The 18,715-nt window shown below is 34.8% G+C and overlaps 1 protein-coding gene across 1 annotated transcript; it reads right to left on the reverse strand.

The window, feature by feature from the left end:
* Positions 1-570: 570 nt before the first annotated feature.
* Positions 571-963, reverse strand: LOTGIDRAFT_154984 (hypothetical protein; the record flags this gene model as incomplete). The annotated part of the gene is made up of 1 exon (XM_009065493.1): positions 571-963. One exon carries the CDS (start codon positions 961-963, stop codon positions 571-573), a length of 393 nt encoding a protein of 130 aa, XP_009063741.1.
* Positions 964-18,715: the final 17,752 nt, after the last annotated feature.

Consider the following 18,715-nt stretch of genomic DNA (forward strand, 5'->3'; position numbering starts at 1 on the left):
TAGAGAACAGCAACTGTTCAATATTACTTCGGTTTCGTATAGCAGATTTACGACCAGTAATTTCGCAATTTTGAACAGCAGTTCCTTTCCATGGTCTGGATGCATTAGTTAGTTTAGATATAAAGTGTTTCTCACTTTTTAAACTAACAAGATTTAGATCAATACACCTCAATCTCAACTCTATTTCCTTCATTTTGATGCTTTGTCGTGTGACATCACCAGTACCATGCACAGTGCTTAAGAGTTCCCCATTTGCATCCTCAAAGGGGAAGCAACTCCATGCCCACAAGGGGCCCCATTTCCTCACAAAAGATGCTAAATGGAAGCCAACATTATGGAAATTAAGGCCACAGGAGCCCTTGTTACATAATACAGGAAATAATTTATGAAATTCTTGTAACAATTCTTCTGATCTACTTAATTCTTCTTCATTTATGTTTTGTCCTAGCAACAGATATACCCCCTCAGACAGCATGCACAGATGGGAATGATATTCATTTGAAAGTATTTTTCATACATGGTATTAAGTAAAATAGCAACCAGGTTTGAAGCTCTGTAGCTTTGAAATTACTATAATGTTTTTACAATATCTCTTGGTAGACGTTCAACATAATCAGGTGGTTGAATGTTATTGAGTTGTTCAGAAATTTTTTTCAAGTGATTTCCAACTAAATATTGTTGTCCAGATGATGTTTGTGAGAACCATAAATAAAGTAGCTTCTTTGTGTCACCGATTCCCCAGACAACATCAAACCATGGCATTGCAATTAATCCAGTTAGACCACATACACCTTTTAGTCGGTTTGTTTTTTTTGCATTTTTAATATCTTCTGAATTACGTATTTGAGGTTTTGCATCTGATTCTCTGAAAGGATAAAACCTGGCATAACCTTTACCCCGACTTTCTGTTATACCAGGTTCCTCACAGGTAGAGCATCCAAATTCACCATTAAACATGGTCATGTAGGCTTCCACAAAGTACAGCCAGCTTCACATTTATTGTGTCTTCTATACCTGGAGGGTGAACTGTAATGCCTTCATCATGCAATTTGCACATATGTTCACCGAAACTCAACAAATATTGCAGAAATGGGGGTTTGTCTTTTCCTTGCCAAATACCTGCTCAAATAATATTGTCTCTAGCAAATCAACTTTGAACTGGTAATTCATTTATTGCTATAAATATAGGCCATAGCTTCACATTAGATGAGGAATACAGGGGTATACCATCTGTATTGTAAATTACACTGAGATGATTTTCATTGTTTAGAAAATTTCATGGCGAACAAAGAAAGCAAGAGTTATCACCATCTGTGATGTCTCCTATAGCTGTTTTGGGATTTTTTAAGTTTTTTTTTCAAATCTTGTACACTTTTCCAGACACCCTTTTTCTCCAGTATTTGTTGCAATTGACTTTCTACATCTGCAATAATAAATGAAGATTTTGGCTGTATATTAGTGGATTGTGCTATTAATCCACCTTTATATCTGTAATTTCCACAGTTTTTTTGTTTGGCATATGTAATTGTCACTTTCATAAACTGAAAAACATACAGTACAATAACTGAAACAATTGAAGTTTGTGCATACATCATTCTGAATCTTAGATACACTGGAGGAAGGTTCAGCTCTCTATGATAACAGTTTATGGAGGTATTTAGTTGCATCTCCAGTAAGCTTAAATCGTGCAGCATAAGCTAATATACAAAGAGCTAAGGATTCATCCTTTGTGTAAGGTTGCTTAGTTTTCTCTGGTGACAATTCACTTTCACTATCAGTGAGTTCATTCTCAGATGATAAAAAATCAGATGTACTGCTAGAATCTGTTGAAACACTACTATTCTTTTCACAGTCAGAGTTTGATACACAACCAATGCTAATATCTTCGCTGTCTGAATTATTTGTTACATGATTTTCATTAGTGTTGCTACTGTTGTTTTCATAGTCAGAGTTTGACACACAACCAATGCTAATATCTTCGCTGTCTGAATTATTTGTTACATGATTTTCATTAGTGTTGCTACTGTTGTTTTCATAGTCAGAGTTTGACACACAACCAATGCTAATATCTTCGCTGTCTGAATTATTTGTTACATGATTTTCATTGGTGTTGCTACTGTTGTTTTCATAGTCAGAGTTTGACACACAACCAATGCTAATATCTTCGCTGTATGAATTATTTGTTACATGATTTTCATTAGTGTTGTTACTGTTGTTTTCATAGTCAGAGTTTGACACACAAACAATGCTACTATCTTTGCTGTCTGAATTATTTGTTACATAATTTTCATTAATGTCATCATCTTGTTGAGTTTCATTATTCTCTTCCAGGGACATCTTGTCATTTTCACTTTCATCGCATGGTTCAATACTGAATGCATTATCAACAATACTAGGATAGTTAATTTCTTGATTGATAAAATAGATAAATTTCAGTAAAGTTAAGTAATATAGGCCTAAAGGTCTTTTTATTTAAGCAACTCGCATAAAGATTGATCAAAGTGTGCATGTGATAAGGATAAATCATAGAATGGAACCACAATTCCCTTGACAAATTTGCGTGAAAGATTTTTTACATGGGTTTTCAAGATAATAGACAAAATGGTCTATTCCCATTTTGTCCCTTCCCATTTCACCTATTCTCACAAAAGGCGCGAAACGTGAAGCCATACCATGTTGGTCAGCAGTAGCAAATCTAGTAGGTAATTGACTATATATTTTCATTTCAAAGTTGAACTTACTTGTTCCATGAATTTTGTGGAGATGATGGGAAACTCGTTGCTTTGTTGTACGAGACTTGTGAAATAATATGTGTGTGGCCACCAATATTCATATGACCATAACTCAGAAACCGATAGGTCCAAAATGCAGAAATAGTTATTTCTGAAAAGGAATTCCACAAGGATTCCATTTGTGTCCCTACTTTTGACATAGGAGTGTTCAAAGAGTGGGACATTTGTGACTTATCAATGCAATCGACATAAAAATAAATATTAGCCTAGATCTACAACTCCATAGTCATAGATAGGCCTTAGGCCAGTTTGTTATCGAAATTTTTTTTTTTTTTTTTTGATTTTTACACACCTTCCTTAGCTTAGACTACTAAAGTTGCTGCAACCATTCAACATTCACGAACCTTAGATATAGGCAACGATGTTCATAAATATATTTTGGATCTTTTTTGCAAAACCAGAAGTGCCACAGTTTAATGTGTGCAATAATAGATAATCGGCTCTAGACGACGTATTTTTCGGTCGATTTTCTTTGGGTTTGCATTTTTGGAATCTACTGGCAAAATCTGAAAGAGTAGCACTTTTTGCTTTTTGTTTGATTAATCTGAAAAAAATTGAGCAAAGACAGTTGAAGAAAGTAAACAAAATGGTACAGTCAAATTTTCAATTTCAGTTCAGGGTTAAACAGGAAATCGATTTTCACTTCCAGTTGAATAATTTCCGGTGTAATTGGTATAGGTCCAAAAATTTTATGCTGATAGGTAGACAAAGTTATGACAAAAAAAAACGAAGAAAAAAAATCCGGACCAGATGTGAAACTTTGGCCGCCATTTTGATTTTTCTGAAATGATTTGATATTTATTCAGACAGGCTTATCAGATTTAAATGATTTTGGTGTCAAATGAAAGAAGATAAAAAAAAAAACATGATATTAGGAAGCCGTTTTTTGATTCTCGATTTTGCTTTTTTGCAACTTCCGGTTGAATTTCAAAGTTTGAAGGGTCATATCTCGTGTTCTTGACCTTTGATGACCTTGACCTTTATAAGTTAATACTTTGACATTTGATCTCCGTCATGTACTTCCGGTTTTATAGCTGTCCGAAAACAGCCAAAACTTTGGACTGCTATAGCACATGACCTAATTAACCTAGAGGGTTAATTTTTTTCGGATTCTTAATGTGCTTTTCATGCTCTTTCCAGCGATAACAATGGTTTTTTAAAGCAACATTGAAATTTTGAAAATGGTGAATTTTTCAAATTTGATTTTTTTTTTTACAATATTTCTGTCTCTTATGACCTATTTGATGTAGAACATTGAAACACAGCAAGACAATTTGAATATGAATTAACCTATGACAAAAAAGTTGAGATGGGCGTGGCACATCCGGGTTGAATTACTAATTGTTTACATTTTGGGGAAGGGGGATAACTCGCAAAGCATACATTGTTCAAAAAGGAACTTTGCACACATTATTTTGGCCAGTTTGTTTTATTATATAGTTCCAAAAAACGGGTTTTGAAATTTCCATATTTTCCATTTTGACCTTTATTGACATATGAGTGTTTGTTATCAGCCAAGGATAAACCTTATTGAAAATCAGAAGAATCAAAAATATTTAGTATGAGTTATTGCCCTTGCTCTTGAAAACGCTTTCAATTTTTAACTCGTAATCATTCTAGAAGGCACAATTCTTGACGGATTTTGATGAAACTTGGTGTGAATGTTCTTAATCAACCAAGGATGAACCCTATTGAAAATCAGAAGAATTGAAAAATATTTAGTATGAGTTATTGCCCTTGTTCTTGAAAAGGCTATCAAATTTAGCCCTTAAACACTAAAAGGCATGATTCTTGCAGGAATTTGACAAAACTTGGTTTTATTATTCAGTCCCACGCTGAAGATTGAATATTTGCCTTCTAGAGTTTTCACGAGCTAAAAATTGAACACTTTTTCAAGAACAAGGGCAATAACTCATACTCAATATATTATTCAGTATCGCCCTAAAGAGTTCTAAAGAAGTGTATGACTGAAGGTTGAATATTTCATACTGATGATTGTTACTGTACTGCTAAATATCTGTATTCAAAATCAAAGCTGCCAGTGGGCGTATATTACCTTGACTGGCAAGCTATCTTTCAATGTGAAAGGTCATTGAACTTGCCTATCTTCTGACGCTTTCATTTGTGAGGTCGGTCTACTTACAGTGCAACAATCTTCCAAAGAATTAAAACTTCTCAACTTTAGACGAGATGTAATTATCGTAGCAGGTTGATTTTATCAGAGTCTTTTGCAATTTGCTACATTTGCAAAGTCCCACTCTGTGCCACGTGTGGCTCTAGTTGTGCGGAAGCAAAGTCCCAGTTTGTTATCGAAATGTCAATTTTTTTTGTTTCATCCACACCTTAGACTGCAGTAGATGCAGCAACCTTTCAAATTACATTGACCTTCTATATAGGTGACAATGTGCATAAAATAAATTGGAACATTTTTGCAAAACCGGAAGTGCCACAGTTCAACATGTGAAAAAAGTCGAAAATGGGCGCTAGAAGGCGCATTTTTGCATCGATTTTTCTTCGGGTTTTTCATTTTTACAATCTACCTGTAATTTCTGACTGATAGCACTTTTGAAAAATTACAAAATTCGAAAATTCATAGCTCACTTTTTTGATCAAATTTTTCAATTTTTTAGACCGTAAGTGATACTTTGGCCGCCATATTGAAAAAACACACTTTCGTAAAAAACTCAAAATGGGGCTTCAAGGTAAATGTTGATGTGTATGTATTCTGCAATTGATTGCTCAAAAAACATTGGGAGCAGAATTTCTAATTTCGCTTTTGCTTTTTTGCAACTTTAACCGCTCACACCACCTGACCTTGACCTTTGGTGACCTTATAAGATCAAAAGTCATTGACCTTGGCTATTAGTTGATACTTTGACATTTGCCCTCCGACATGAACTTCCGGTTTTATAGCTGTCTGTAAAAAGCCAAATTCGTAACTTTGGACTGCTCTAGCACGTGACCTAATTAATCTAGTGGGTTGATTTTTTTCATGACTGATTTTTTATACCTTTTTTTTATATTGCCGTCACCCATGTCCGTCCGTTAAATTTTTAGCTCGTAAACACTCTAAAAGGCACAATTCTTGACGGATTTTGACAAAACTTGGTATGAGTGTTCATAATCACCCAAGGATGAACCCTATTGAAAATCAGAAGAATTGTAAAATATTTAGTATGAGTTATTGCCCTTGTTCTTGAAAACGCGTTAAATTTTTAGCTCGTAAACACTCTAGAAGGCACAATTCTTGGCGGATTTTGACGAAACTTGACATGAGTGTTTGTTATCAACCAAGGATAAACCCTATTTAAAATCAGAAAAATAAATCGAAAAATATCTAGTATGAGTTATTGCCCTTGTTCTTTGAAACACGTTCAATTTTAGCACGTAAACACTCTAGAAGGCACAATTCTTGACGGATTTTGACGAAACTTGGTTTGAGTGTTCGTAATCACCCAAGGATGAACCCTATCGTAAATCAGAAAAATCGAAAAATATCTAGTATGAGTTATTGCCCTTGCTTTTGAAAACACGTTCAATTTTAGCTGTAAACACTCTAGAAGGCACAATTCTTGACAGATTTTGACAAAACTTGGTGTGAGTGTTTGTAATCACCCAAGGATAAACCCTATCGAAAATCAAAAAAATTGAAAAATATTTAATATAAGTTATTTCCCTTGTTCTTGAAAACGCTTTCAATTTTTAGCCTATAAACAGTCTAGAAGGCCCAATTCTTGACAGATTTTGATAATATTATTCAGTATCGCCTCAAAAAGTTCAAAAGAAGTGTATGTCTGAAGGATGAATATTTCATACTGGTAATTGTTACTGTACTGTCAATTATTTTTATTTAAAATCAAAGCTGCCAGTGGGCATGTATTACCTTGGCTGGCAAGCTATCTTCTGTAATAGGGTGAGAGAATATGCTGAGCATAACTTTGATTTGACATGCTACAAACAGTCATGAATTTAAAGGAAATGACTGTAATTAAGAAAATTAATAGAGGCAGGATTTCTTTGCTAAGTGCTAATTACATGTACATAGGAATATAATTGTTATTGTCATGTAATGAAATAAAATACTTGAACTAGCAAATTGCTCACTTTCACTCCTAAGAGACCACCTTCATTAATGCAGGTTTTACTGTATATGAATGTAACAGGGGTACTGGGGTTGGATTAATACCTATAATCGTAGTTTTTAAACCTTTAATAAAAACCCTGAAAGAACACATGTACAAAATATTAATATACAATTAAAAGAAACAAGAAACATTGTGCTGGAAACTAAGCTACTTAATTAAATATTATATATAACTGGTCTTTATGATTGTATAAACTAAGTGGAACATTAACTATAGCTATATACAGAAAACGATATAGCAGGAGATATATTTCAAATTACTTTATAAATAATCACTGTATTTAAACACATGTATTACAGACTAAATAACCACAATAAATACATTGTTAGTAATTGTTAGTAATAATTTTAATCAGTGCTCAGGTGAATGAAGTAAAACCTAGTAAACACATCTAACCTAAATAATAATACACAGGTCAAAAATGTCCTCTGCTACATGAATACCAGTCAGCATGTCAACAAATGATGAGAGAAGTTGTTGACAATAGTCATTTGATCAAATTCCTATCACAGGTGTCTAGGTCTGATTATCTATGTGTGTTGTTTTTGTCAATTGAAAGGTTTTATTGTGATGGAATTGCAAGAACCACAGACAATTGATTGAAAATTGATACGATCACATAAAAATTTTTATTGTCTTTTATTTTGCAGTCCATCAATTTCAACAGGGCTTTCTTTTCTGAGATGTTTAACAGAGTATTTTAGAGTATCAAGTCAAGAGGTATTACTTATAATTATTCATGGGAGCCTCAGTGAGTTAGACGCTTGCTCGCTAACCTGAAGGTCCAGGGTTCAATCTCGGCATAGGTCGAGATAATACCTTCGGATTTTTCAACCCGGTTTCCCCCTGTCAGTGATGCAGGTACGAGAGCCCGACATGGAAAAAGCATCTAGTCGTTCCGATGGGACAATAAACCGAGGCCACGTGTGCTACAGGCTGTGCACGTTAAAGATCCCTCGACAGTTGGAAATCGAAAAAGAGCAGGCTAAATTTCCCTCATTGCACCCTGCATGGCGTCGCCCGTCTTCATTAGCCCACATGGTGCAGAAAAAAGGGACGTAAAACTCCATTCATTTCATTTCATTTATAATTATTCATTTTTACATGCCCACATGTCTCTATAGATGCTTATAGTTGACACACATGTCGTCTGTCCTTTCATGTAAATTTCTCTCTTCTACTTTCACATGTATAATCAGCAATATTATGACAAATATAACACAAGAGAGACAACAGTTTTCATCCAATTTCAATGAAATTTGGTGTGAATATCTTAAATAATGAGATCTTGGACAATTTCGAACTTGACTATCTTTCGATGAATGGTTTTCAAGTTATTGCCCTTGACTTAAAAAAAACGTGTCAAAATTTGGTTGTGAACACAATAAAGACTACAGTTTTCATCCAATTTAAAGGAAATTTGGAGTTGATATCTATAATGATGAGATCTTGGACAAGTTCAAAATTGCCTATCTTTCGATGAATGGTTTTTGAGTTATTGCCCTTGATTTATGAAAAACTTTTTATTTTGTGAACACAATAGAGAGTACAGTTTTCATCCGATGTAAATGAAATTTGGTATGATCATTTATAATGATAAGATCTTAGTCAAGATTAATGTTGACAATTTTGACATAGTAAAATTGCATCAAAATTTGTTAGTGATAGAGGTGGCAGTTTATGTCAGAATTTTATTAAATAATGTGTGTTTGTTTAAATCAACAATATCTTGCACAAATTAGATTTTTGGTATGATTTGACACAGATAGGTGACTACCCTTGATATACTGAAAATGTATCAGGAAAGTAGGCGTATCTTGCTAGGCAACCACCTGTTTTTGAAGGAAAGATATGAGCCACAATAAGCTCACAACTTCTAGTTTTGTAGTTAGTAATGATAATGAAGTGTTGTCGCTGACGGAGCCTTATGATGAGAAATTTACTGGCTTTGATAGTGTCATCATCTTTCTTAGTGTTGACATAGTTGATGCAGTTTCATCAGAGAAAATGCAAGAAAATGTAAACAAAAAAAGGCTGCGACAAAGGATAAGAGGCCGTCAAAATTCAAAAAATGTATCCTCAGCTAAAACTCTGTTACTATAAAGTTTTTCCGCAAAATATATGCAAAGGAAAACAAAGAAGGGCAATCAATTGACCAGTCACTTGCATTTTGTACATCCACTGTGAAACCCAAACAATTGAAACAAAATATGATTTAATTGAGAACTGTAAGATGTTGCTCAAATTAGGTTTTGTGTGGAATTAGAAGGCTAAATGTCTTTTTACCAGTTTCCCACTTATGTTACATAGCTTGAAATGTGGAGCATATTATGGCGTCACCAATGTCCGTCCATTCTCAATTGCTTGTAAACTAAATATAAAACTCATCCATTGAATTTAATATGATGAGGTCGTGCACATATGAATTGTGCGAAAGTGTAGAGGTTCAATCACTTCTCTTGAATGGTGCATACGCCGGACATATTTATATAAATTGTTAATGCGAAAAATTAATGGAAAAGTTAAGGCAAGCTTTCTATTGTAATTGAAAAAATGTGAAAATATGATGAAAAAAAGATGAAAATAGCGGCTAATGAAGAAAGTTGACTTGCTTTTTCCAGAGACTGTAGAACTCTCTGACTAACAGCAATGAGTGGTTGTCAGATATTATATCACATTTTTCAAAATCATATTCATAGCTCTGATCATCTTTCATTTGAATAAGGTGATCTTGAATTTTGTCATCATATTCTTGAAGTCTGTGTTTCACAAGCTTGTCTTTGACAACTTATACAGTCTTTAATGAAAAGTCATGTATGGTTGATGATATTTATTATGATGAAGACACATACGATGATAGACATACATAAAAACCCGGGGGGACATCACAAACATAAACATACAGATGAATGAAAAGATGATGACAAGATGGCCGTCAGACCATGCTTACACGACTACTACATGTTAATCCTTTTGTCACTTGACAACTTCCGGTAACAACATGGAGCTAGTCACTATTTTATGTTAAACATATTCTCCTTTCTTTTTTTTTAACTTTTGAATTGTTTTCTATACACAACATAATAAAATTATGTTTTTGTTGTGTTTATTTAAACATATGCAAAGAGGAAGAATATTGCAAAAATAAAATAATACTATATTCATACTAAAACAACCCTACAGGACTATCCTATAATATACATTATTGAAGATTTGCTTGTCTTAAAACATCTAATAATTTCTGGCTAGAAGCACCTCTTTTTGTCAAACAATCACACAACTGATTACAGCTATCCAGGTTACTTTAGAGATTTCACCTCTCTGAACCATTTGCTTTACACTAGCAATATCTACCTTTAATTGTGTCTCGTTTTTGCACTGGATACCCCATCAGATAAATTTGCATATGAAGCATCACAATATAAACCTAACCTTACATTTGACAAATTCTATTTAGAAAAAAATCAGGAGTGATTTTCTAATTTTAACTTCTTAATAAACTTATTTGCTGCAATCAAATGTTCCACTTTTGGGTCTTTCACTGAGATGCACAATTCCGAAGATTCTTAACTTGTATCAGGGCGTGTCTGATTTGTGACCCAGTTAGTTTGACCTATTATACTTCGTAATTGTCTAAGTTAAGACTTTTTTAAAGATGCATGTTTTTGATTAATTCTTTCTTTGCTTATTGGTATTGGATTTACAGCTTGAATATAAGAAAACTGATCTAAAATAATTTTGTTATTATACTGTGAAATTTCTAGGCCAATATATGTAAAAATACCACAGGCTTGTTTACCAATCTTAAACGCAAGTTTTAGCTTTTGGATGACATCTGTTTCAAATTTTTGAGATCCAGCCCAAATAAAATCATCTACATGCATCATAACTATGCCTTCTAACTTGTCATTTGAGAGTATCATAAAAAGTCCCAAATCTACCTGAGATTGCTTGCAGCCAAGCTCAAGTAAGAGTTCATGCATGCGAAAGTACCAATTATGGGAGGTGTCATTGAGACCATATACACATGTGTTAAGTCGCTACAAAATATTATCATTATCAGGAACCGGTGGTCTCAAGAAAACCTCACGTGCGATACTTTTCCCTTGCAAGAAAGCAGCCTTTATATGTATGGTTCTACATTTCCATGACAATGAACTAGTTATACAAAGAACAATTCTCAGAGTTTCTTTGCTTGCAGTTGGCGAGTCACTTTGAACTTTTTCATCTTCTTCGAATCCCCTAGCAACTAAACGGGCCTTAACTTTTCTTTGTTTACTCAGTTCATCATATTTTTCTATTACAACCCATCGAGTAGATAAATATGGCTGTCCTTCATCTTTTACCGATTCAAAACATTCAAAGTTCTTCCAATTCAGCAGCTTTTGCTGCTCTAACTTCGAGTTCATTGTGACGCGATAGAGGCACAAACAAATTAACATTTTCCGCACTATTTTCATTAAGCACTTTCCAATTACACTACAGATTCACCATACTGCAAATCCTTTACATTATACCAACTCCGATATTTACCTGTGGCTTTTCTACCTCTGCTTATAACTTGACCCTCAAGCCAGTAGGTTCCACCCTCAGGCAAATATTGGATATGTTCTTTCACATTAACTTTTTGACACAATTGCTCCTCATTACTTAACTCACACTTTTCTGAGGTAAAATCTGAAATGATACCTTCATTATCACATATTCCATGACTTTCATTTTCCACATTTTTTTCAGTATTATGAACTTTAGAAGATTCCTGAAATTCTTCACCCACTTTTAATAAACGATATGACGGAATTCTAAGATAGGTGCTTCCATGACGGATAAATGTGATCTTGCCGTCTTGTCCTAGAACTTTACCAGGCCCTTTCCATTCAGGTTTTGTGTCTCTCTTGAAATAAACTTTGTCACCAATATCAAAAACATCGCCAGTAGGCTGAACCTGATGATGCAGAGCCTGCCTTATTTGTTCCTAAGATTCTGCTTCTATAAAAGCTTTCCTAGCAGAATAAAGGGCAATTAAGTGACTGGCAAAAATTCTAAAGCTGGAGGCCTATCAATCAAAACTGAAGGTAAATTTGGATTACAGCCAAATACTAACTGGTACGGACTAAAACCAGATACCATTTGTAAAGAGTTTTTTGTATTTATTGCCCAAAAAAGAGCAACCTCTAAATTTAAATTTAGATTGTCTGCCAAGATCATATGTACGTTGTTATCCACAATGGCATGGTTACGCTCACATAAGCCATTTTCCCAAAAGTAACGGAATGTCACTCTTAACAACATCACTAGTTATACGACATTTCACTCCAGCAATTTCACATGGAAAAGTTACTTTGCCCTTAGATTCTAAGACTGTTCCGCCTCCAAACTTGAAAACTGAATTTATTTTTACAGTTGTGACAGTATCATACTGCTCTTCACTAAGAGAATCAAGATAACAATCCATCCATACTTCACCTGCTACAGTGGAACTACATGCACTGTCTAAGACACCACAGTTTTTGGATTCGCTCAGTAAAACACCTATTTCTGACACCTTGTTGCCTGTAAAAAGCACAGCTTCTTCTCCAATGTTATCTAAAACTTCATAGGCTCTGCTTTCTAAATTTTCATAAGAATGTTGACAATCTTTGGCAAAGTGAAAAATTGACTCACAAATTACACACCTTAAAGGTTGGCCTTTAGAATCAACAGGGTTCTGTTCTCTTCTTGGAGTAGATCTATACGACTGTTGTCTATTGTTGTTATTGCTGTAAGAACTTCTGCCACGCTGTACATTTCTTCCAGATCCACCATATGATCTACCTCGAAATCTGGGATTCTATCTCCTGTTCATAAACACCTCGTTATCTCTATCTGCAATGAAAGCTGGTTCTACCTTAATTTTATTTGTGGCTCCTGATAGGCTTTCATACCCAGTTCCACTTGGTAGTGACTGTTGACCAAAAAATTTCTTAAATGAAATACACTTATGCCTTAATAAAGTGTCTGCAGTAGCATAATCAACCCCAGTCAAAACTAGTTGCCTGTCTTTATAAGAAAGACAAGCACCCTCCAGCAGTTTAAAGGCAAGCACTGATTGTGGTAAAGACATGTTAAACTTAGCAGTTCCAATATAAAGTTTTTCAAATTCCGAAACATAATCTTCCATGGAAATGTTTTCCCGTTTAAATCTATCAAAAGTTTTATAGGTCATATTTTTTGTAAATCTTATCCATAAATGTAAGAAGAGTTTCCACGCCATCTTCTTTGTTTAGTTTGTCAGCTCCAAATTCAGTGAAGACTTTATCTCTAACAGAGCCTTCGTTTTCAGGCAAGGATAAGGCTATAGCTGGGACCTGCTTACTTTTTGAAAGATCTGTAACTGTTCGCCAGACATTAATTTCATCTATCCATCTACTGTAAGGTTTTGATTTGGAAAATAATGGAGGAATTCGATACCCACCTCCAGACATCCTGAGTGTTATAAATAGTATAAAAATGACAGCCAAATACGCCCAAATATTGCTCACCATTCACCATTAATAATTCGCCATTCCTCTTGATGTAAACATATGCCTTATTTCGCCATTCACCATCGCCAATCGCTTCATATTCTTCACTCTAATCTTTCTCTTTCACGATTCCAGTCCACCATTTCGAAAACTGGAAATTCGTCGTTCTGAGACCGAACCACGCTCTGCTACCATGAAAAGTCATGTATGGTTGATGATATTTATTATGATGAAGACACATACGACGATAGACAATACATAAAAACCCGGGGGACATCACAAACATAAACATACAGATGAATGAAAAGATGATGACAAGATGGCCGTCAGACCATGCTTACACGACTACTACATGTTCATCGACTGCCGGGCCAGAGCGGAAGTTTTCCTTTTGTCACTTGACAACTTTCGGTAACAACACGGAGCTAGTCACTATTTTATGTTAACATTTAAATCAGGCTATTCACTGTCGATTATGGCATTCACTCGTCGATCTTCCTTCATAAACAAACTTCTAGTAGCTCGTTTTTTGGTTGTGGGCAGGTTTTCTGTAGTATCTGACGTTTCACCATCTTTTTGCATCTTGTATGTGAATTATAATGTACAGTATATCCTGCTCACGTGACCACCTTTATTAAGCAATCACAACAATGAAATCCCCCCTACGAGTTTTCAATGTAATTAACGACTGATAAGCGACCACATTCATTACGCAACCAGCAACCGTGTATTTACACTCCTGTGTAATCATATTGAGTCATGACACTTATTAACTCCCTTGATTAAACATCACGTTGTTTCACACATTGGTGAGATTATCGCTAATCGGTTTAAGGATTAATTTTATAGCTTGTTAATGATTAATATCAGTCTATTATCGATATAAAAAGGCAAGAGCCATTCATTTTCAAAATGTCGAAGCCTACACGTAAAGTTTTAACATTAAATGAAAGGGTCAAGATCATCAACTTGGCGAAAGCCGGGAAAAGTGGTCGACAAATTGCAGATGAAATAGGTGTTGATAAGACCCAAATTCAGGGAATTCTGAAGCGTAAAGCAGAAATTATGGAGGATTTTGAAAGCAATGTTTCTCCCGATCGGAAACGTGTGAAGCGGTTCACCGACAATGAAGAAATCAACAAATTAACTGGGGAGTTTTTTAAAGATTGTTGCGCCCGGATGCCGTAGTAAATGGACCATTGTTATATTGTTATTTTGTATATTTCTAATACATAGATTGAAATGAAGAAAATGAATTAAATTGTTTCAGCCGACTCAATTCTCTCATAAGAGACCACCAGTAAGAGACCGTTTTTTAATTTTCCCCTGCTTGGCCTCTCAAAACAGTTTTTACTGTACATGAAGACGAAGAAAAAAAAAAACGGGCTATGTTTACCAATTTCCAGATCTTTATAAAAAAATTCTATGCTGACTATTGCTGATGCGTTTTCGAATGATGAACAGGTCTTGAGTTATTGCCCTTGACTTAAGAAAAACTTGTCAAAATTTGTTTGTGAACACAATAGAGACGACAGTTTTCATCCAATTTGAATGAAATTTGGTGTGATCATTTATCGTGATGAGATCTTGGTCAAGTTTGAATTTGATGATTTTACGATGAACTTCTTTTTATTCGCCCACATGGAAATATAGATGTATATTGCCGCCACCCCTGTCCATCGGTCCTTCTGTCCAACCTTCCACATTTCTTGCAGAAAAGAAAGAAATAAAAGTTGGAACTTTTTTTGCAAAACCGAATGTGCCACAGTTCAACATGTGCAAAAAGTAGAAAATCGGCCCTAAAAGTCGCATTTTTGGATCGATTTTCTACGGGTTTTCATTTCTGAAATCTACATGTAATTTTTTATATGATAGCACTTAAACAAATTCGAATTTTGCAATTTTTACCTCTGATGTAATTAATTAAGCGTGACAAAGCTTATATAAATCGATAGCCAACGTTATGACAAAAAAACGAAGAAGGAAAAATCTGATCTGAACATGATACTTAAGTTGCCATTTTGATTTTCTGACATGCGTTGATTTTTATTCAGACAATACAGCTTATCCCATTTTGATGATTTTGGTGTCAATTGAAAGAAAAGAAAAATAAAGAAAAACTGTGGGAGCTGATTTTTTAATTTAACTTTTGGAATTTTTGCAATTTCCATTTCAATTTTTTTGAGGTTTAAAGGCTCATATCTGATGACCTTCACCTTTGATGACCTTGACCTTTATTGGGTCTAAGGTCCAGCTGATACTTTCATATTCGATATCTATTTCCGGTTTTATAGATCTCCCAAAACAGCCAACTTCGCAACTTTGGACTGCTCTAGCACGTGACCTAATTTTCCTAAGAGGGTTAAATTTTTCAAATTATTAAAGCGTTTCTCATGCGCTTTCCAGCAAAATATAGGAAAGGTTTTTAAAGCAAAATTGAAATAAGTAATTTTTTTTAAATTTGAGTGTTTTTTTACAATATTTTTGTCTTAGTGTATGTATATTTTCTGTATATGTTATGACTTATTTGATGTAGAAGCTTGAAATTTGGAAGACAACTAGACATTTTGAATATGAATTATAATGTGACAAAAAGTTGAGGTGGGCGTGGCGCATCCGGATTAAATTGCTAATTGTTTAAATGTGGGGCAGGGGCATAACTCACATAGCTTACATTTGTTCAAAAAGGGACTTTGCACACAATTACCTCAGCCAATTGCTGTTAAAAGGTCAGTTGTTTCTGCAGTATTGTTCAAAAAAAAGGAAAAAAAGGAACGTGTTTTAGAATTTCCATATTTTCAATTTTGACATTGACCTTTGTTGACCTTAACATTTGTAGGGTCAAAAAAGTCATTGATCTTGGTTATCTGTGTATACTTTCATATTTGATGTCCGACGTAAGTGTCCAGTTTTGTAGCCAAATGTATTTTGAAAGTTTGATGAGTGATATCTTGTGACCTTGACCTTTGATGACCCTCGTTGACTTTCGCTATTCGCTGATACCTTCATATCTAATGTCTGACGTCTACTTAACCGGATTAACCTGATTTTTTTATGCAAAGACAGGTCTAGAATATAAACAAAAAAGGTTCTTCCAGTTTAAACGGAAACTCGATTTTGACTTCCAGTTGAATAACTTCCAGTGTTAGAAATAAATGTCAACAAAATTTTGCTCATGGGTAGTCATTGTTATTCTACAGCCGATTTTAAATTAAAATCCATTCTGAAAGTGATACTTTGGCCGCCATTTTGATTTTCCTGAAATGCGTCAAAATCTATTCAGAGAGAACGGTTTATCCAATTTAGATGATTTTAGTGTCAATTGAAAGAAAATAAAAAAATAAGAAGCCTCTAGTAGAGTTGAAGGTTTCATATTTCGTGACCTCGACCTTTGATGACCTTATTTTCAACTTTGGATTTCTGTAGCAAGTGACCTAATTAACCGGGAGAGTTAATCTTTATGTGCTTTTCATGCTCTTTCCAATGATATATTACAATTCTTTTTAAAGCAAAATTGAAATTTGTGATTTTATCAAATTTGAGTGTTTTTTTACAATATAATTATTTGTCTCCATGAGCTTGGTGGGAGCCGCGGTGGCTCAGTGAGTTAGACGCTTGCTCGCTAACCTGAAGGTCCAGGGTTCAATCCCGGCATAGGTCGAGATAATACCTTCGGATTTTTCAACCCGGTTTCCCCCTGTCAGTGATGCAGGTAAGAGGGGTTGACATGGAAAAAGCGTCTAGTCGTTCGGATGGGACAATAAACCGAGGCCCCGTGTGCTACAGGCTGTGCACGTTAAAGATCCCTCGACAGTTGGAAATCGAAAAAGAGCAGGCTAATGCCGCTGTCCTGGCAAAATTTCCCTCATGGCACCCTGCATGGCGTTGCCCGTCTTCATTAGCCCACAAGGTGCAGAAGAGTAGGACGTAAAACTCCATTCATTTCATTTCATTTCTATGAGCTTGGTGTATGTGTATATATTTTGACCTATTTGATGTAGAACCTAGAAATTTTGAAGACAACTAGACATTGTAAATATGAATTCACCATTGACAAAAAGTTGAGGTGGGCGTGCCACATTCGGGTTGAATAGATAGACAAAAAGGGACTTTGGACACAATTACCTCGTCCTTTTAGCCAGTTTGTGTTAACAGCTCAGTTGTTTCAGTGTCATAGTTCCAAAAAGGAGCGGGTTTAAAACTTCCATAATTTTAATTTTCGATTTTGACCTTTGTTGACTTTTGTTGACCTATATCTTTTAACTAGTATGATGTAGAAACTTAAAATTTGGAACACAACATTAACATCTAGAATATTAGTTAACTTATGCCAAAAAAGTGAGGTGGGCGTGGCACATCCGGGTTATATTATCATTATTGACATTTTTGGCCAGGGGCGTAACTCGCAAAGAATACATTTGTTTAAAATGAAACTTTGCATACAATTACCTCATCCTTTGAGCCACTTTGTTTTAGAAGTTCTGTTGTTTCAGCTTCATTATTCAAAAAAAGTAACAGGTTTTGGAAATTCAATATTTTCAATTTTTGACCTTGACCTATGATATCCTTGACCTTTAATGGGTCAAAGGTCATCGACCTTGGCTATCAGGCTTTCATATTTGACCTCAGAAGTCTATGTCCGGTTTTATACATGTCCAAAAACAGCCAAATTCGCAACATTGGACTGCTCTAGATCGTGACCTAATTAACTCAGAGGGTTAATTTTTGTGGATTGTGAATGTGTTCATGGTGCTCTTTCCAATTTTTTGAAATTTCAGTGTTTTTTACAATATTTTCGCATATCTTACGACCTAATTGGTGTAGAAGCTTGGAATTCGGAACACAACGAGACATTTTAAATAGGAATTAACTTATGACAAAAAAGTTGAGGTGGGTGTGGCACCTTAAGGTTAAATTACCTTGCATACGATTACCTCACCCTCTTGGCCAGTTTGTGTTAAAAAAAAGGAACAGGGTTTAAAGTTTTTTTCAATTTTTGACCTTTAACTTTGATGACCTTGACCTTTGTAGGATTGAAGGTCATTGACTTTGGCTAAAGATTAATACCTTCATATTTGATGTTCAACGTCAACTTCCGGTTTTAAACTGTTAGTATTTTCAAAGGTTCATGACTGATATTTAGTATGAGTTATTGCCCGTATTCTTGAAAACGCGTTCAATTTTTAGCTCGTAAACACTCTAGAAGGGACAATTCTTGACGGATTTTAATGAAACTTGGCATGAGTGTTCGTGATCACCAAAGGATGAACCCTAT

Source organism: Lottia gigantea (assembly GCF_000327385.1).
Source record: "Lottia gigantea unplaced genomic scaffold LOTGIsca_7, whole genome shotgun sequence".
Taxonomy (NCBI): Eukaryota; Metazoa; Mollusca; class Gastropoda; family Lottiidae; genus Lottia; species Lottia gigantea.